At 39.7% G+C, this 20,922-nt stretch overlaps 1 protein-coding gene across 1 annotated transcript in view; it reads left to right on the plus strand.

The window, feature by feature from the left end:
* The first annotated feature begins 400 nt into the window (after window positions 1-400).
* TMEM164 (transmembrane protein 164) overlaps window positions 401-20,922 on the plus strand; it is a 42,533-nt gene continuing 22,011 nt past the window's right edge. The window contains exons 1-3 of the mRNA XM_032196012.1: window positions 401-941; window positions 16,975-17,024; window positions 18,042-18,108. Coding sequence (XP_032051903.1) covers window positions 477-941; window positions 16,975-17,024; window positions 18,042-18,108 — 582 coding nt within the window. The 5' untranslated portion in view covers window positions 401-476. The remainder of the gene's footprint in view (window positions 942-16,974; window positions 17,025-18,041; window positions 18,109-20,922) is intronic.

A 20,922-nucleotide genomic window follows, 5' to 3' on the forward strand; every position in this document is an offset into this window, starting at 1 on the left:
GCGCGGCTCGTCCATTTTTCGGGGCGCCTCGGGCACGTTGCGTGTGTGTGTGGCGGGGAGGGAGGGAAGAAGGGAGGGGATGCTGCGGCGCTGGGGAGGGCGGCGGCAGGGAGGCTCGCCCCGCCGCCGCTGAGGGGAGCGCTTCCTCCTTCCCGGCCCCGCGGAACGGGGGAGCTGGGCCCGCCTCTTGCGGGCCGAGCTGGGTAACGGAGCCGCCGCCGGGCTCTGAGGGACGGGGCTGCGAGGCACCGGGGCCGCCCCCTCAGGGCGGGAAGGGCCGCGAGCGGCGGCCGTTGGGGCTGCGGCGCCTGAGGCGGGCGGGCGGGGAGGCGGCGGCCTGAGGAGAGCCGGGGGCCCGCGGCTCCCACCCCCCCCCCCCCGGGTTTCGCCGCCTCCCGTGAGTGCCACCTCTCTTCGCAGGCTGCCGGCGGAGAAAGGAAAGGCTCGGGCAGGAAGGCGGGACGTCCTCGCGTTTCATGTTCCGTCAGCCCGACAGCATTTCGGCTTTGATTCCGACTTGCTCCTACCTGCGCCCGGGCAGTGACGGGGAGGAGAGCGGGCGCCGGCCCACCATGTCCCGGTACAGCCTGCACAACCTCCTGGACTGGATGTACGGGGGCGTGGACCCCAGCTTCGCCGGCAACGGAGGGCCGGAGTGCGCGGCCTTCCTCTCAGGGCAGCAGCGCTTCGTGGAGAGCCTCGTCTTCCTCAGCGTGGGCGCCGCGGAGATCCTGCTGTCCCTGTGGAAGCTGAGGCAGCTGCACTGCAAGGAGCTGGAGGCACAGCTGCTGCAGCAGCCCCGGGCGAAGCAGGAGAGCTTGGGCAAGAACCTGCTGCTGGTGGCCCTATGTCTCATCTTCGGGCTGGAGGTGGGCTTCAAGTTTGCCACCAGGACCGTCATTTACCTGCTGAATCCCTGCCATGTGGTCACCGTGATGCAGGTAAGGCTTGTGCACCGGGCAGTCTGCCTCAGTTTTGTGCTCACAAAGCAGCGTTTTTTGCAGTTTGTGGACCAAAAGTCCACAAAGGTACAAATGACAATAATTGGTGTAAACGCTTTAGAACTTTGCATTTAATTGGCTGAACTGAAATCTGTGGAAAAAACAAAGTCAAACAAAAAGGTGAAATTGTAGCTCGTTTAATGCCTACTTCTGTGGTTGAAAAGGCTTTCTCACCTTCACCTTGCCCTTGTTTCAAGAATAGAAAAAGCTGTTTCCACTGACTGCAGTGGGAAAACTAGCACCAAATGTAATAAAAACAAGATTATTGCAAAAGGGCCCATGTAATTCACAAACAGCTGCTTCTGGCAAGTGATATTCAGGGGTGTGAATGTATTTTGTGAAGTTGTTAAAGAAGCAAAGTGCTTTTTATTTTATGCTGGTAATTTCGGTTTGCCTTTCTTATTTTAAAAGCTGCATAGTAAAGAACCAACACCTTATGTATGGGTGAATGAACTGAGCTGGCTTCGTATCTGTGGATAAACCATGTACTTTAGCAACTTGTGGCATAGTTGGTGATGCGTGATAATATACAGCTTGTGTAGCTGTGAAAATAACGGAAACGTTCATAAACAGTTACTGAGCTGTGATATCTAAATCTTACAAATTGTATTTGTCAGTAGATCGGTGTATGTACTTAGCTCACTGAGGTTAAGGAGTGTGGGATGTCAAAAATAATCATTTTGTTTAATTTTGCTAACACACTACCATCAACACAGGACAACTTACAAAATTTAAGCTCAACAACTCACAGGAGATAGACAAACTTATATCATGGCAGCTTTTGTGAAAGATTTTTGACAAACAGCAATAACAAATGAAAATCAGACCAATACCATTCTTAGTCTCCCTTTGCAGAAGGCTAACTGCTAGTACCAGAGGTCTGAGGGAGATAGCTGTTGTTTTAAGAGGGGAAAAAAGAGGCTTTTACAGCACTTTTCAGGACATCTGCAACAATTAAGTTACTGTTCCAGATCTTAATTAGGAGGTTATGTAAATTCCTAAGCTGTGATGCACTGTTAGGTCAGTATTTTACACAAGTAGAAATGCTTTCCATAAAGTGGTAACAACTGCTGTGAAATCAATTAGTCAATATTGGTAAGGAGGGGGAAAGCAGAAGGTATGCAAGAGCTGTAGAAATAATTATGAAAGAAACCATTATGGCCTCATTCCATTGCTCTTTAACACTATTTACTGGACATTTTTCCTATTAATCCTCTGTGAAGAAGGTGAGGATAGGTTACCTTTATGATTTGAATGCTTGGTTGCCTTGATGTGGTATTATAATGTTGTGTTGTGATAGTAATATGGTACTTGTTATAACAGCAAATCCAGCAAATACTAGTGTCTAGACATAAATTTGGGAGGTACTATTGTTTAGGTTGTTTATTAGTGGTCTCCCCCAGGAAGAAAGAGACCCAATGTCTATAGTCAGGCATAGGCAATTATTCTTTATTTCTTTCAGACCACCTGTGGAGCCTTTTCTATAATCTTGTGGTAATTACTCATTAGAAATGGTGTTACAGTATTTTGTGCAGTTGAGAAGATGGGTATGTCAGTGAAATTCAGAAGTCATGCCTCTTCGTTCTCAGTTGTGTTACAAATAGGCCTGGGTTTAATGTGGAGAATGAAAATTGTTGCAGAACCAACAGCTTTCAGCAGAGAAAACAGGTTAGATGGAAAGATAGTTGAAGACCTCCATTGGCAGAAAAATAATGTATAGTTGGTGGAATCTTGAAAGAGTTCATCTGGCCTGAGCTTGCTGATGGCACCTGATTGGCAAGGTGAAATACATGAAAAATGTAACTTATCCCTCACTTCTGTTCTTACAGTAGCTTGCACGTTATCCTGCTGCAGGGCTGAAACATTAGGATGAACAAGGTAGGAGGTGAAGAGGTGAAGCACGCCCTAACATTTGGGATCCCTTCAAAGGGAAGCCAACAGTAGCAGTTTGTAAAGGTCTCTCCTCTCACTCAATTCCTGTTTTCCTTTTCTTCATGTGAGGCTATTGCACCTCAGAGCAACAAAGGCCCTGGGCTCTGAGCCAAAAATATTTGGAACTGGAAATTGTTCTTCAGACTTTATCTGCATAAAAGCATAAGTCCTGCTTTTGAAAGACCTAAGCCTGAAATGAAATCACAAAATAAAGTGGGAATTATACCGGTGGTGCATTTTAGCAGACAGATCTGCACACTGTAATGGCTACTCCGAGTCTGTTTTGATCAGATGTCTAGTTTCTGCCTATCACACCAACCTGTGTTCAAATCAGATCATTCTCATAAGCAGGAAGAACTAGTTTAGATGTGTCATCGTGAGGATGAAGGGCTGGTTGAGTGAACATATTTAACTGCCTAAGCAGTTCTTGTGGTTAATAGGTTCAGAGAAATTGTTGCTGTCCTGCCACGTAGTTGAATAATCTTAGAAACACTGCTGTTCATTTTCAGCCTTGGTTTTGGTTTCTTGCTTAGCTTTTGGAGGAGGAAGGGCAATGTTGTTTCTTCACCAGTGAAGTACAGCATTATTGAGAAATAAATCAATTAAAGATATATATATATATTCAACCAAAGGTGAAATGGAAAATTCTGTGGTTTCTTTGACAGGTATGCCATGGGGTTCTGGGTGTTTTTCTGCGGTACAATATTAGTTAGTGCAAAAACGGGGAAGCCTATGAAGGAGGTGATACTAAGTTCTTTCTTTGCATAAAGAACAGCCTTACTGAAAATTATTTGAATACCTCTATAAGCACAGAAAACGCTCTTGTTTTAGAAGTGAGTATATATGACTGGACCAATGATACTGCCGTGAACTTGGCATAAAAGGGTATCCTAAAGGGGAATCTTTCCTTTTTTTTTCTTTTTTTTTTTTTTTTTTTCTTTCAAGTCCACTAGAGTGTTGCTAACTTATTTTCCCCTGCACAGCAGGAAAAAAATCAGCCTGTGTTTAGCAGACCAGGTGTTGCATTTTCAAGACATTAATCATTTTTAGTATTTTAGGACCCGTGAGGACTGTGTTGAAATTGAAGATGTGAAGAAAATCTTTCTGCAGTGTAAGAGGGGGACTTATCCAATAGCAAATTACTACATTATGGATCTTTTAAATTGTTTTGTACAGGAGACTATTACTTGTTCACTACGTGTTCAGCACGACACCCCGTGGCATGGGACATCCCTGTGGCCACCCTGGGCTGGTTGCTCTGGCCGTGCCCCCTCACAGCGCCTGGTGCACCCCCAGCCCTTCAGTGGCAGGGCAGCGTGAGGAGCTGAAAAGCCCTTGACTTAGCGTAAGCACTGCTCTGTAACAGCTAAAACATCAGTGCCTTATCAGCATTATTTGCATCCGAAATCCCAAACACAGCACCAAACCAGCTACTGGGAAGGAAATTAACTCCATCCTAGCTGAAACCAGGACAAATGTCAAAAACAATTATTCTGTATTCTGAAACCAGTTTGTTTATCTATTCCATAGTATTTAAAGTGTAATTTTTTTAGCTTTTCACTCCAAACACTCGTGTTCATACAGCAGTTCTTCATTTCAGGTTCAGTGAAGGGGCAGTTAGAATTTCCATCAAAAATTTCACATTCTTCATGATGTGTTCTTGTACCCCTGTTGGTAATTTGGCACAATTTTTTTTTTTCCAAGCTGTTGCTCACAATCAGTGCAACTTGACTGAAATGCATAAATACAGGTGTCTCTTGATATCCCGTGGGACATCAAGCTGGTGATACAGGCAGCTAAGGTTAAATGTAGACAAATATAAACCAGGACCCAGAGATAAAATTAGTCTGTATTGTGAAAGAGAAATTTGAAAAATAAAATGTAGGAAAAACTGCACAGAATTTGTGCAGAATTTGTGAATAATCACTAAATCAGAATTTGTGAATAATAGTGGAAGGGCGATGTGATCTCAAGAGGTCCGTTCCAACCTCAGTGAATGTATGATTATTATTGTTATTGTTTATCCTAAAATTATAGGTACAGCTAGTCCTTCTAATATGTTGTAAATTGTCACCTTCCTTGCTTTAAATACACCAGTGCCTTATTCCAGTATAGTTGATTAAATACCAACCTATAGAATGAGTTTTAGGTTGGTTTTGCTTCAGTAAGTGCTTTCTGTAAGATTGTTTGCAGGTTTTCATCCTACAGAATAATTTCTTAGAGGTAGATCCTCAGCTGGTAAATTTTGTAATTGTCTTCCAGTCCTACACTGAGTTGTTGCACTCAGGGCAGTTAAGAGCAGACACTTGTGTGGAGAAAAGAAAGTGTTTTTTGTAGAAAGCAGGCCTATGTTGCTGGAAAAAAGAAGCAGACTAAAGGGGTAGTGATGGGAAAGAAGAAGGCAAGGGAAGGAAGAGCCTAACATAAAGGGGAGCCCAGTTTCACCTGATGATCTTGATCTGATGTTTGCGTAACTAAAATCAATGCTAAGTGCTTCTGTAATTCAGTAAATACTAAATCCTGTGTTTATTATTTCCAGTTTTAGCTTCTTAGAGACCTGGATCTTTGCTGTCCTCTGCAAGAGAGGCTTCTGTGTTTTCTGAAACAATGGGCTGTTTTCAGAGCTTACATAATAAACATAGCTTGACTGAATTCTGCATCATTTGGGAATATACAACGTACAAGTAATTCTCTCCCTGTCCCTCTCTCTCCCCTATTCCCTCTTGGAAAGAATCTGGTTAGTGGTCAGATGTAATTTTTCAAGTGTGAATGTTGATTTAATTTGCATGCACTGCTCCTAAATGCTTTGTGATATTTGGAAGAATCCAGCTAGATTATGTATGTTTTCTGTATTCAGTCTCTTCAAAACCTTGAATTGAAATTAAAGGGGCATTCATATCTTGTTATTTGGGTTGAGCATGAAGAATCTTTGCTTGCAGAAACGCAGAGTATTTTTGTAGAAATGACACTAAGTAATGTCAAAACTGGTATTGGATAACGTAAGCAACAGTCTGCAAGTAAAAGTTTAATGAGTTATTCAATTTTTAAAGGGTAGCAGTGTTCTAAAGAGAAGATGTATTTCTTAATAGTTTTGTTCACTGTTTCTTGGATTACTTTTCCTGGGCAGGATGTAGAACAGCAAAGGCATTTTTTTAGGGGCTTTTAATTGATGTCATAATTTATTGAGCTGAAGAAAAGCTTTTCTGTGATAATTTTAACACTGTATATACACAGGTTGTTTCACCATCTTTGCTTATTTTTAGAAAATCCAAGTGTATAGTAAGAGAATTGAAAAATAAGGCAAGGATTCTTAATTAAAAGTGACTATATTATTTGTGATTTTGTAAGTGTAAAATAAATAGCAAATGTTTTAAGGCTGTGAATTGTGATTTGCTGTCTTTGAAGAGATTACAGTTCAGCCACTTTAACTGGGACGTTTCTGTCTCTGTCTCATTTCTGTCCATTAACTGCTCTATCTTGGGCTGAAAATGTGCACATGCTTACTTTAGTCAAGGTGGTCCAGATCACGGTGCTGCATGGTACCGGCGAGTGCTCTTAAAACTCTAGGCCGAGCTTTTGTTTTGAGCCTGGTAGGATTAGGAAGTTCCCGCTGTGTCTGACGACAGAAAGCAAGCTTCGGTAATTTTCCCCTTTATCCTGTGTCATCATAGGAGAAAAGAATACAAAAATTGTGGAATTAACAAGAAGTAATTTGATTCTCTAAAAAGTAGAGATTGCATGATTGGAAAGTCTAGATAAAATAATAATCCTCCATGTAAATATTTGGACTAAGGGAAAAGTTAAGCTTTTTATAATTGCCATTAGATGAATAATTAGGTAAGTGGATGTTGGGTTGTTTTGATGAGATCATCATAGATTTCATGCAAATATTAATCAGCATGTAACTTATGTAATTTGAACAACATGTTGTGGAGAGAAATGACATTCAGCTATTTATTTAGGAGAGTGGAGCTATCAGTAGCTGTTTCAATGTACTGCCCAGTGCTGTAATATATCACTGTCAGTTGTAATATATTTTAGGGTGGATTTTTACCTATTTACCTATTTTTACCATTCCATGTAAATCGTTTCTTAACAGCTTAAAGTGATGCTTCAGGAACAGCTGCCTGATGCCTATAGGAACTTGAGTGGAGATGTAGAATAAACCACATGGCAGGGAATGACCAGGTAGGACCCTGTATGCATCCCAGGGATTGGGAAGACTTTCATCTTCTTATTTCCATTCCAATAAAACTCACTGGTTCCTTGTCTTCCTTGCACTGTTGTAGGTGTTCACAGTTCTAGTAGCAGATGGTAGGCTTCCCTGCAGTGATTGTACATCAGCTAACAGCAAGTTGAGCTGTGCCAGTGTTCACTGGCAGGAAGCTCCATGCCATGCATTTGAAGCCTGCTGGATGTGTGATGGGGCTCATGTTTCTCACGACACTTCCTCAGGGCTTAAGATAGATATGCGAAGCGTTTACATGTATTCAGGGGTTTACGTTTATTCAGATTGCCAAGTCAATAGTGTCAAGTGAATTTAATTGTTTCTATTTTTATATTTAGTAGTTGGGGAAATGCTAGCCTACGTTATCAAGAATATGATGGCATACACTGTAGCTTTTTATGGGTTGTGTGAGTTATTTCTGTTTCTTTGGAGAAAATGATGTTTTGGAATAATGAAGCTATTAGGTATTTACTACCTCTATCTTCTTAAAGATTGCATCTCACTCTAGAATATGCACTTAGTACAGTCCACTAATTGTACACAATCAAAAATAATCTCCAAATACCTGGTTAGTTAAATGTAACGGGATCCTTGGGTAATTGCCACATTTACAAGGAATAGAAACTTACTGAAATTTAACTTGTAATCAAACCTCAAACTTGAAGGCCTCTGACATCTATAAAGTGAAAGCACTCCTGATTGGCTTCCTCGCTAGTAAAGCCTGTTTATGCAATAGGAGTTCTAGAGCATGCCTCTGAAGTCCAGGAAATTAAATGTGAAAAATGATTTATTGAAGACATAAAGTTGGTAATGGTTTCTCTGAACCAATATGAAAAACAAATTATGGATTTTTGACTAGAAGGTATTGATGGGACTGTAGATGGCTTATATTTATTCACATATAGGGTTCTGCAGTGTGAACTCAGAATACTGGGAGAAAAACATTTTTCTTATTCGGTTCTTTGTACTGAATTTCTTTGGTTGAACAAAGGCTTACAACTATGTAGGACAGAGAACCGTTGAAACTCAGCTTTGTAGGCAGACAGTGAAGACAGGTATGAATGGTGTGTTTTAAAATATGGTTGCTATCACCATTAAAAGAGAGTTAAAAGATTTAGAGAGTGATTCTAGAGAAAAAAACCCATTTCCATATGGTATAGTAGCAACTATGCAGTGTAAAATATATTGTGTATCAAGTTGAAGTTTTTGTCTAATTTTTGCTTCATACCACAGCTTATTTCAGTCTGGACTGATCCCTTATATCTGTGGTAACTCTGAACATTGGTAACTATATATATATTTTTTGTAGCATTATTAAATGTATTTGTTATGGTCTGAGATCTCCAGGTAAAAGATATATTCATCTTACACAGTCATCTTCCAATTTGTGCTAAAAAAGAAGGTTGTTTAAGAAACGCTTTATTACCATGAATATCTTGACATATATTACTTATTAAGTTTATTGAAATTTAAATTTATAATCTCAAATCCTATTAAAATAACTTTAAACAAAAAATTAGTTTATTTTTAAGTTAACCTGGTTTCTGCAGATCTATTTTGTGGTTAACTGCAGTCTTGAATGGAAACCTTTTTCCTGTGTGAAGCCATTCTCCTCTTTTTTTTTTTTTTTTTTTAATATTTTAAAATGAGCATATAAATATATATTCTATAATGTGTTTTTTGAGAGGCACTTACAAGATGTCTGTGCCCTGCCTTGGACATCTGTTTGCACAAAGATGATGGGATGCTAGTTATCAAAAAAATAAATCTCCTAATCTATCAAATTCAGTTGAAGTTGGGCAGCAGGTTTAAGATGTAATAGACAGAACACATGTATCTATACAGATGATGAAGATGTAACCCTGTTTTAAGGAGGAAACAATGTCCAAATAACATTTAATAACTTCAACTATCTTTACTATACTTCTTTTTATTAATAGTTAAATCAATAAAACAATGCAAATGTAAGATACATGCAGAGTCATTGATAAAGCAACTGCTGAGCTCAAAAATAACCATTATTTAATAACCAGTCAGGCTCTGCACAAGTCTTTGCCTGTTTTTGTCTATCTTGGCCGAAACATCTGTTGAAGTCAAAGATGCAATCAATTCGGCCAGCACTTTGAAAAAGCAAAGCCAGAAACATTCAGTATATCATTCATGTTGTGTGCTAGAGCTTTCACCTGTGGGATGTTGTGTATGTTCATGACAACGTGATTTTGTTTCACCGCTAACCATGAGCAATGTACTTTTAAACCACTCTTGTGCTATAGAGGGATGGTACTCTCTTTTGAAGAGAGGAACAGAAAGATTGAGAACATCTTCATTATTTGAGAGAGGTGGAGAGTAAAGGTGAAGGAGGAGATGCTGTTGATGTGATCCGTTAATGAAAGACTTGAGTTTTAATGTCTGAATGGATTAAGGTATCTAATTCTACAATTTTCTTAGTTCAGCTTTTTTTTTTTTTCCCCCCTTCCTCTCCTCAGCTTCTCTGATCTTTTAGGATTATTTCCTTGATGTCTCAATTTGGAGTTGCTGTGGCATAGTACTGTGTAGGGGGTAGGAAATATTAGTCAATTTGCTCTTAGAACATGCCCAATCTGAAAGCGCTGTGATAACCACCAGCATGCAACTGTACATAAGCAGGGTTTTTTGCAGGATGGCCTTCTGGCACTGGGGACTTGAAGCATAATAGAGCAGGCATCTTCTAAAAGGGTTTTTAATGTAAGAAATGAAGAGATATGAAAGAATGAGATATGAAATGTCATGCTTGGGAAAAAGTAACAAAAATGAATGTATATAAAATGTTACTGGGAACACTTGCAAGCTTTCACAGTGTCAGTGGCAAGGATAAATACAAGTTAATCTAAATTCAGTACAGCTTAAGCTTTCTTGAGAAATCGCTGCTATTTTTTTTTTTTAAACCATCCTTTTTTATTCTTTTTCCCCTCAAATTAGTTTTTGATCGGTAGGTTTTGCTGACTGCACTGAGCTGGGAATGGGCAAGGAAGCAACCCACTGCTAGTGAAGGGATGGTACAGATGTTGATCAGAGAAAAGGGAAGGGAATTAAGCTCAGTGATACCTTCTCTCTGAAATCCTAGTTTATAAGATGCCATAACTAATGCTGCTGCACACACAGGAAGCCTAGTCCTATGTTAATCATTAATCCTAAAATATGAGAAGTCTAGAAATCTTTCACCTAAGCCTGTAAAAGTGAAGGTGGGTAGAGGTTCAGCCAGTAAATAAGCTAAGCCTGTGGAAGGGGACACTAACCTAGGACGTCTAAATGAACATGTGTTATTTTAGAAGACATTAGATTCTAGAGTAGAGGGTGGAAATCGTTTGATTTGCTACGCTTCTGTTAGCCCTGGGTAGAGCTGGGAGGAAGGAGGGACTGGCTGCTTCTTCTGTTCTCAGAGTCTGTTTTATAGACCACAGGAGCTGCTTCCACTGTAGTATTACTTAATGCTCTGCAAATAATACTGCACTGAATCATGAGTATTCTTGATGCCAATTTAAAATTTCTACAGGACAAATTAACTACTCCCTGAACCTGTCTGACAGCTGCAGTAAGAGAGCTGCGCTTTGTATACTGAAATATTCCATAAATTAAAGTTGCTGCTATTTAGCAATAAGAATGTAACATCTTTTGATCTTCATTCTCTTTTAACATTTGTCAGTCTAAAATAATAACGTATCAATTCACAGTTAGGATTTTTTTTTTTTTTTTAAAGTTACTTTTTAGAAGGCAAGGACATGGCTTTTAAATTATATGGCTGTTTTGTGCTTAATTACTAGTTCATGCACAAACAGCCGATGTTTAAAATAAATGTACATGCTGAATCAAAGCTGTGTGCTGGAGTTGTTACCAAGCGTTAGTTTCTGTTAAGTGATAAGGTGATTGTTATGAACTTACTTCAAAAATGAATTTTCAAGTTGCTTAGCAAAGTCTTGTACATCTTTTAATTTATCCAGCTGCTTGAATGCTCCTTGCCTCATGTTTTACCTTTAGGAAGGGGAATAGATTTTTTTTTTTCACAGAAAAAATGGTTTTATTTCAGTGCAGAATAACCAAAGCTTGTCTCTCTCTTTTTTTTTTTCTTCTCTAAATTTGTTTTGGAACTTGGATTGATCCAGCTTCCATGGATTTTTCACGTTGCCCTATAGAATTAGAAATTAATATTTCACCTCCTGAAGTTTTAATTTTGAAGTAGTATACTAAAATGATCAGTTTATGGCCTAAGTGATCTTGATTAGAGCGTTTGCAGAGAAAGATACATTCCCAGTCTGCTGCTGCAGCAGGTGCTAAGTTGAACTGGTGGCTCAGAGATGGACAAGCTACAGTTATTCAAGGTAAATGAAATCTGTGCTGCGTATTTGAGATGCAGGGGGTTTACTTGGAGAACGCTCAGCTATCTTCTGCCAGAAAAAAAGAGACCCTGGGCATCTGTAAGTACTCCTGTCTGTTGCAGGTGATACTGAGTGTGATGCTTCATCTGGAATAGTTAGAATTAGAAGGGAATAGAATAGTCCAACTGTCTGACTTCTTCAGTGCTGACCAAAATTAAAACCCATTATTGAGGGCATTGTCTGACTGCCATTTGAACACTGTCAGGCCTGGGGCATCAAACACCTCTCTAGGAAACTTGGTCCAGTGTTTGACCAAGAAATTTTTCCTAACATTCAGTCTGAACCTCCCTGGTGCAGCTTTGTGCAGCTTCTGCACGTCCTATCATCAGTTACTAGCTGTGTAGCTTGTTCTTTTCTTCCACTGCTACCTTTTGAATTGTTGTCTTTTGTCTTTTTAGTTTATTTTTGATCAAACAAGGCGATCTTTGTGTTATGCATGTTCCTGTCTCTCAGTAGGACTAAGGCTGGTAGAAGAGAAGCTTTTCATGACAAGTTGTGACTGCGCTCTCTGCCTCAGTGTGCCAACTCAAAAATAACATCATTGATGTACTTCTGAGGGAGCTCTTAGGTGCAGTATTTTGTGGAGATTTGGGATGTTTAGAATCTGAGAACTGGAGATCCAGCCAAGTAATAAGGGTGGGGGAAATCAGTGAGGTCTGCCTATTTAAAATGCACATGGAGTGGAGCAGTAACACTTAATGAATAGAACAGAATTCAGGTCTAGATATTTAATGAGGTATTTTCCTTCGATTCAGATACAGTATTGTTGTCGTACCTTTCAGTTGTGCCCATTTTCAAACATCCCTTTTGGGAATAGATCTTTTTACTAGTCTTGATTTCTGAAATGCTGGTTAGTAAACAGTAGTGATGGAACATAGCATGCTTCAATGTCAAGGAAACTGGGCAATATTAGACAAATTGACAGATGAGCAAATTTGAAGTTGATGTTAGAAATGATTTTATGGTGATGCTCTCAAAGCTTTTGGAACCTGTAACATAACGTAAATATATACATCCTTGCCAGTAACTGAGAGCTCTAGGCATGAGTCCAGCATGTACCATTGCCTTTCATTTTAGGTATTTAATCAGCTGGTTTTTAAGATCTGTATTTTAGGTATGCCATGGCTCATAATGACTGGATGGGCAAAATCCTAGCAAGTATTTTAATCCAGTAGATTTTAGCTACTAATAGATATTATATATTAGCAATAAGATATAATAGATATATTGGGAACACTTGTATGTTTGAGCTTCACGTTATCTGAGTATAGTGTGGTTGTAATAAAGCAGATTTAAGAGAAACCACTCACCTTGTGGCCTACCCCACCCAAAAAAAAGAAAAAAAAAATCCATAATATACTTAAGAAGCATTGCTGGAGTTAAAGAAAGAAAAACCCATACAACAACAACAATCTCTCCTTGCTTGTCATTTTCAAACAATAATGTTGAAAGAATAATAGGAAAACAAATATTCTTGACAGCTTGCATTCTTTACCTTTCTCCAATTCTTTATAAGGATGAACTTGACCGTTGCTGTAGTGTAGATGCACAAACTGTAAAAGAGGTGGGTTGAAGAACTGTCTGTATGAACTCAAAATCAACTAATATCTCAGAATGGATCTGATAATTGCAGCATTTGAAATGCAAGAAGGGAAAACAATATTAGAGGTTGCTATAGTGCATGGACGTGAGGAAATTGGATTGTATTAAGGGGAGGTCATATTACTGCTTTCTGTTTGTTTTGTGGTTTGATAAAATTTGTCTGTTGCGGATTTTGGGATTTTTTTTCAGTACTGGATTTTTTTTTCACATTTGTAACACTTGGGTACCTTTTGCTGTCATATTTTAGTACTAGGAAAAATAATAATAATAATAAAACAAAAATGTAACTTGCTGTAAAATATCAGCTTGTTTTGCTCAGTACTTAGCCTTTTTTCCATGCGTGTAAGTTTAATGTTTACCTAGAGACACTATTGCAATGTCAAAGAGTAGGTTTTATTGCAAATTCTAACAATGAATTTGTAGAAAACTAATTTTTTTTTTTTCCTTTTTCCCCAACTATGAAGTTCCTTTTCAACAGTAACATTTCCCTTGACTCTTTCCTTCAGTGGTTACAAAAGAAGGGAACCTAACAGGGATTTGTGGAGGGCGGGTGTAATACTTGGTGATAACTGCTTGTTATCTTATTCGTCCTGCCAGGAAATAGGAAGGTAGGGAGGGGATACTCTGAAATAAGCCTTTTGGGTTAGGTGGCGAAGGAAGATTTCCAAGTAGTGTTGAAGCCTTACAGAATGTCCCCTCTCACACAGTACCAAGTGAGCAGTAAAGGTTGCTTCTTACCTCTCTGTTTTGCACAGATGGCGAGGGTTGGCGTGGTATGGCAAGAAGCATTTTATTGGCCTCGCTTAGCAGTGGAATGAGGCCTGATAGACTTTGCTCTGTTCTTCTGGAACAGTTTATCTATAACCAAATGCAGAACCATTTTGCTCTAGGTCACATCTTCCCGGATCAAAAATTGGAAACAAGACATTGTTCAGGTCTGTGTTCTTTCACATGATTCTGTTTGTGGTTAAAGAAGTTTTCAGAATAAAGTCATGCAAAGTTACATTCTTACTGCCTCCAAACTAGTGCTTTTCCACACCTGCTACAGTAACACTAATGACTGATTCCATTAGATTTAAGATACCAGTGATCTCTGAAGTTTATGGCACTCAAGGTATTTCTTGTGAGCTATGTGAAATACCAAATGACAAGGTCACATACATGTTTCCTTTAGAACATTTTAAAAAAGTATTGCTACAGGGAGAAAAATGCCATCCTCTTCCTTCTGCTTTCCAGTCTGTTCTGGCCCTGTAGGCATTTAGTACTCAGTCTTCTTTCTTAGGGCATGGTTCAAAGGAAGGAATGTGGGAGAGACTGATTTGCAACCCAGCCCTGGGTTAGCTGTGAGCAACCAGGAGTTCAGTTTCTTTCTGATCTTGTCTCAATAAAGGTACAGTTAAGCAGACAAACCCTGTATATCACAGTCTCTAAATTATAACAGCCCTGCTTGTCCAGCATGTGTTGTGGTGTGACCTTTGTGTTTGGGCTTCTGCAGGAGAGTGGCCGTGCAGCACTTCATGCTCGAAATATTTCCCATTGGGTTGGACAATGTTATTTATGGTCTTGCAGAGCCTTTAAGAGTACTGACTTTTGCTTTCACCTGGCTCCATAAGGTCGAAGTGAACCTCTGTTTATGGACTTACCAGTGTTATGAGTTTCTTCACAGTGTATTGCCTGAGGAAAAAACTGGGGAGTCTTCTGGTCATGTGCTGGTGAAGAAGACTCTTGTCCTGTTTCACAACATTGTCCCCACCTAGGACTTCTCCTCTGAACTTTTCTCAAGGACACTCATGATTCTGCACCCTCTCTTTCTCTTACTCACTGCCTATATGTGTGTGCCTGTGTTTTTTTTAAACAGATTGAAGGGTCTTCATGTGTTAAAATGATCTGCTGAAAGCTGGTCTGTACCCTGTGGTCACTGTTGTGAGAGAGGTCAAAGAGAAAGGGGAGGATCAGAACTGTGCCCAGAACTCAATATGTAACACAAGGGGTACCTTATGGCTTGCTTTTCCCTCCCCAGATACTTCCTTGTGTACATTTTGGGTTTCTAGTTCATTCCTTTGTCCTTCTTTACTTTTGTAACATGACACATGAAAACGTGAAAGGTAACACATTGTCCAGAATGAGGAAGGACGCTGAATTTGTTTCTTCCACACTGGCCGTTTGGTTACTCTGCCTCCCCCGGTGTGCTTTACCGCACTCGCTGCCTTGTTTACCCGGGAGCTCTGCAGCATGCCAGGGAGGGGGGCTAGCAGACTAGCGTGCGTGAAACCTTGCGAGTGCTGGCATGAAAACAGGGGCTGGGAACTCTTCCCAGCTTCACCACTAAGTTAACGTGACGCTGTTTGGTTTATAAATGTAGCTGTTTCCTCCTGCAAGGCAAAGGATTTTATTTCCGGCATGGCAGTGAAATGTAATGTGATTGTGGGATAAGCACGCGAACACTTGGGGTAGAGCTCGTGATCTTGTCTGCTGTGAACTCGATGTTTTCAGGGCAATAATTACTCTGGGAGCTGAACTCACGGAAACACTTTTTAAGATGTTTAAATCTACTCAATAATATAGTTCTCTGAAAATCAAATACAAGTGCCTCTTGTCAAGCGTCTCTTTTAACAGGCCGTGAGGTTTATTTATCAGGGGAATTTATTTACTTACTTATAGAGAAAGTGCTTGATATTCATCTGCTAAAACTGAAATATTTGAAGATCTCTTCCATGATTGTAAAGTTTTAACATAAGCATTGTAGTTTTCTCTGTTGCCCTTAAACATATTTTCTGTAAGATTCCCCCATAACCAAGGAACTGGCATGTTTAAAAATAGTAAATGTTTCTTTTGCCCTTGTTAGTCCTCAAAACTGTGTTTCTTGCAGTAGAGTTGACTTGAAAATAAATAACTGTGACTCATTTACTCTTCCATGGTAGTGAAATATTTTAGGTTACTATGTCCATTCCAATCCTTATAGTCCATAATTCAAAGTACTTTAGTTAGTAAACAGTTGGTTGCAAAAATACGCAATGACAGAATAATGAAATACAATTAATAAATGTTAGGTGCTTTTCCCAGAAGCTGGATGGGTCATACATGTATGTGCAAGGGCTTTGTGGGTCTTTTCTGTAAAGGAAAACAATCATAAGCTGCTCCAGTTGTATCATTATTTTTGGTCTTGGGAAACGGCTAGCTCATACGTGGTGACATTTTTGCAGTATTCTGAGTATACTCTATTGAGTAAGGCAACGGACGTATTTACAGATGACTACTGAGCTTATCCACAGAACAGACACTGTGGTAGCCTTATTTTGTGAAGTGCTATGAGGCTTTTAGAGAACCATCTTGCATCCAGTCTTCAAGAGCTGGGTCCTGCACCGCTGAAGCAAAGGGAGTACTGGCAGTGTGTAAATGCTCAGTCCTCAGCACAGTGAGGACGCTGTGGTGACTGACAGCTATAGGAGCTGTTGGAGGAATATGACTGGTGATATCTGTGTTGTGGGAGGCCTTGGAAAAACTTTTTTTTTTTAATGAAAAAGGCTAGAATTTGATGTTGTTTCCTAGGTACTGGTAGAAGCTGAACCCTACATGCTGCTTGTATCACATAACCCTTTACATGTAGGCAATGTGAATTTACATAAACATGTATAAACTTTTACGTTGTTCATGATATTTAGTCTTTCCCAGCTCTTCTGTAGAATGGTTCTTCTGGTTAGAAATGATTTGTAACGTCCAGAACTAGGACACAAAGATATAGAAAATGGAGTCTAAAAGAGATCATTCCATTAATTGAAATTTGATTTTACTATTTCAGATTTTTCTTCTTGCCTGCCCTCCATGTCGGGTTGCAATGATTCTCTTCAGGTAATGCCTCTTCCTTACTGTATTTCTGTCTACTTGCATAATGTATTTTAGAAATTAATCATGGCATAAGCCATTAAAATATTAAGGTATGTATTCAGTAGGAAAGAGATGTTGGTTGGTTTGAAAAGTGACACCCTGAAAAGGGTCATAGCTTAAACTGTGAGTGCTGAGCCACATACCCTTGGTTCTTTTGTGCCGCTGGTGGTTTCAGTCTGCCCTTTCTTGTCTTACTCTAGGCAATGACTAGAAAAATGATCTGGGGACATGCCTCATAAATTGCTTCAGGAGTGGTACCGTGTGGCTGCAAATTTTTTCTGCTCTTCCTTCTTTGGGCTGAGAGTAGGCCAAATACAGAGATACTGTGTTAGTATTTCTTCATCTCAGAGGGCATGCAAAATACGTCTGGTGTCCAGGAAATCCTGGATTTGCTATTCATTTGCAAGGCCACAATACCTGTTGCTTTCCAGAGTTAACCTCTTTGTTTTCTTACACCCTGACATATAAATGATGTTTGAAAAACTGTTTTGGGTTTGCACTACATTTTTTTTCCCCTTTAAATTACAAACAACTTTGTAATTCTTTATAGAGTTTATGGCAGGCAGTGGCTGTGGAGAGTTTATTCTTTAGTTAGTTTACTTTAAATAGGTGACAAAACCAGTATGTATGCAATTTTTGTGTTCTTTTTGATGCAACTGTGGTTCGGGGAGAGGTGACTGAAAGCTATACAAAATATTGTAGTATAATACTACTTTCCTGCCCTATTCTTTGCTTAGACTGCCTTTAGCAGCCAGGCCTTCTAGGAAGGTAAAGGTCATTACAGAAAGCAATTTTATTTAGTTAAGTATTTAAATGTGTGTTTAAAGAGAAGTTTTGTCCTTATTGCATTTAACAGTGGTTTTATTCAAATTTAGTGGAATTTTCTCAAATCTCTGGCTGCTTCTTATTGGAGAGATCCTACACAAAATATGTGAAAATATTTCATTTCCCGTGAAAATAATATCACGTCTTTTTTTTAAGGTTGCAGATGCATATGCTGAATGGGGCCCTCTTGGCATTACTGTTTCCTGTTGTTAATACACGCCTGGTGAGTGTATTGTACCTTTCTCCTCCTTTCTAATTTATTTTTAATTATTTTATTTGTAAAGTTATTTGATCTTTGATTCATTTCACCTTTCATAGTTCATTTTACCAGGCTGTAGATTCCTAGTACAGGTTGCTATGATGATAGGAAAATATAAATTCTGGATTTTTTTTTGGTGATCGTGTTTATAAATCAATGTGGAAAGTCAACACTGCTATATTCTAGGTGTAGCAAAATTATTTTGTCAACTCCATTCTTGCCTTTAAACAGAGGGAGAACTTAAAGGCTTTGATATAGCCTTCATAGGATAGCATGTGGCATGTGCACAAGGCCATGGGACCTGATGAGGTGCATCAAAGGGTCCTGAGGGAACTGGCGGAAGAAGTTGCTAAGCTGCTATCCATCTTACTTGACGTCAAGGTAATCTGGTGAGGCTCCCAGTAACTGGAAAAGGGGAAACATAACCCCCATTTTAAAAAATGGAAAAGGGAAGACCTGGGGAACTAGGGGAACTACAGGCCATCGGTCTCACCTCTGTGCCCAGCAAGATCATGGAATAGATCCTCGTAGAAGCTCTTGTAAGGCACATGGAAAACAGAGAGGTGATTGGTGACAGCCAGCAGGGCTTCGCTAAGGGCAAGTTGTGCCTGGCCAATTTTCTGGCCTCATATGATGGGGTTACAGTGCTGGTGGAAGAGCAACTGATGCCATCGACCTGGACTCCTGCAAAGCATTTGACACTGTCCCACGTGACATCCTTGTCTCTGCATTGGAGAGATGTGGATTTGATGGATGGAGTGCTCGGTGGGTGAGGACTTGGCTGGATGGCTGCACTAAGAGCTGAGGTTAACAGCTCAATACCCAGGTGGAGACCAGTGATGAGTGGTGTTCCTCAGCGGTCAGTATTGGGACCAGCACTGTTTAACATCTTTGTTGGTGACATGAACAGTGGGATCTAGTGCACCCGCAGGAAGTTTGCCAATGACATCAAGCTGTGTGGTGCGGTTGACACGCTGGGGAGAAAGGATGCCACCCAGAGGCACCCGGGCAGGCCTGAGAGGTGGGCTTGTGTGAACCTTGTGAAGTTCGGCAAGGCCAGGTTCAAGGTCCTGCACCTGGGCCGGGGCAATCCCAAGCACAAATCCAGGCTGGGTGATGAGCTGATGGAGAAGTACTGCAGAGTTCTGCAGAGAAGTACTTGGTGGCTGAAAAACTGAATATGACCTAGCAATGTGTGCTTGCAGACCAGAAAGCTGTTCATACCCTGAGCTGCATCAGAAGCGTAGCTAGCAGGTAAAGCTAATTCTCCTCTTCTACTCCACTCTTCTGAGACCCCACCTGGAGTACTGCATTCAGCTCTTGAGGCCCCCAGCATAAAAAAGACATGGACCTGTTGGAGTGAGTCCAGAGGAGGCCATGGAAAATTCCAAATATTGTTGTTGTCTGTCACCACCTCTCCTCCAAAATTAAACACAGCAGGTTTTTTTTTTTTTCCATCCAAGTTTTCACGTCTGCCAGTATCCCTAGTAAGACTCTTAAACCTACCAAGACTTAACGGTAAGAGAAGTTATTTCATATGGCTCAGACTTAGGGTATTTCTAATTTTTTTTTTAAGAGCTGTTATGCTTGCACATGTGTGTATACATACACATACATGCAATGTGTGCATTTTTGTCAGCTAAAATACCTGTGACTTAAATGTACAGGAACTGTCTTAAAACATTATTTACACATTTGTAGTGTCCGGGTAAAATATTCATATTTATATATATGTTTCTATATAGCACATGAGTTAATGATATTAACAAAATTGTTAGGGACTTCAGGCTACATTAAAAATCTCATTAGTGGTTGTCCATTTGCAAATCTTGACAGGATTAGATAAAGAAATCTGCATCCGTATTGAATTTTACGGATGATAAGCTGTGCTGATTGGCCACCCTTGTAGCTAGGAGACTTGAAAACTGACGGTTTTATTGTGGGCTTGTATATAATTTACTTCTTCTGTTAAGATGAGAAAACTTTGCCCTGAGATACAGTTTAGTAACTAGAGAGAGGATAATTCATCTGTAGGTTTTGACGTATTAGAAATGATCTTCCACACAGCATAAGACACACACACAGAAAGCTGGATCATGTTCTTCAGATTTCTGTTAATTCAGTAGTACAATAACCCTAGAGTTTATTCAAGTTCTATGCCATCCTTCCTAATCTGGTAACTACATATTATTTTCCAGCTCTCTTTCTCTCTTCCCCAACATGTATATCTGCCTTGTGTACCTTCTCAATGTGGTAGTAAAACGAATAACTGCTGAAGGGGCATAAAATGAGTAAAATATTTTTTTTTTTCTCCCTTATAACTGGGAGAACAGTTCTTATTTTGTATTTCAAACTACTTAGTTTGTATTTAAAACTTTAGCATTACAAAATTATTTTTCTTGATAACCTTCTTAGGATTAAATGTTGAAATATTTAATCATTTGCTTATATTTTATCTGTTATTATAATCGATCCCGTGTATATTAGGGAGATTAAACAGGAAAAATATGGACCACTTAAAAAATTGTCTTCTTAATTAGGGATAAAGGAGCCAAAGGATAATGTCCAAGAGCAAGTATTCTTGGAATAAATACAGCTTAGGATATTTTTGGCTTAACAGCTGCTTGCTAGGCTGGTCTCTTTTCAGTGTTTCTTCTGGCACAAGGTAATTTGGGTGATGTTTTATAGTGTGGCTACTTTGGTCCAAATTCTCTCATGGTAGACACGATCTGCTCTGTGACTGGCAATTGTTATTTACCTTGAGATTGTCCTGAAAGC

Source organism: Aythya fuligula, chromosome 13, assembly GCF_009819795.1.
Source record: "Aythya fuligula isolate bAytFul2 chromosome 13, bAytFul2.pri, whole genome shotgun sequence".
NCBI lineage: Eukaryota > Metazoa > Chordata > Aves > Anseriformes > Anatidae > Aythya > Aythya fuligula.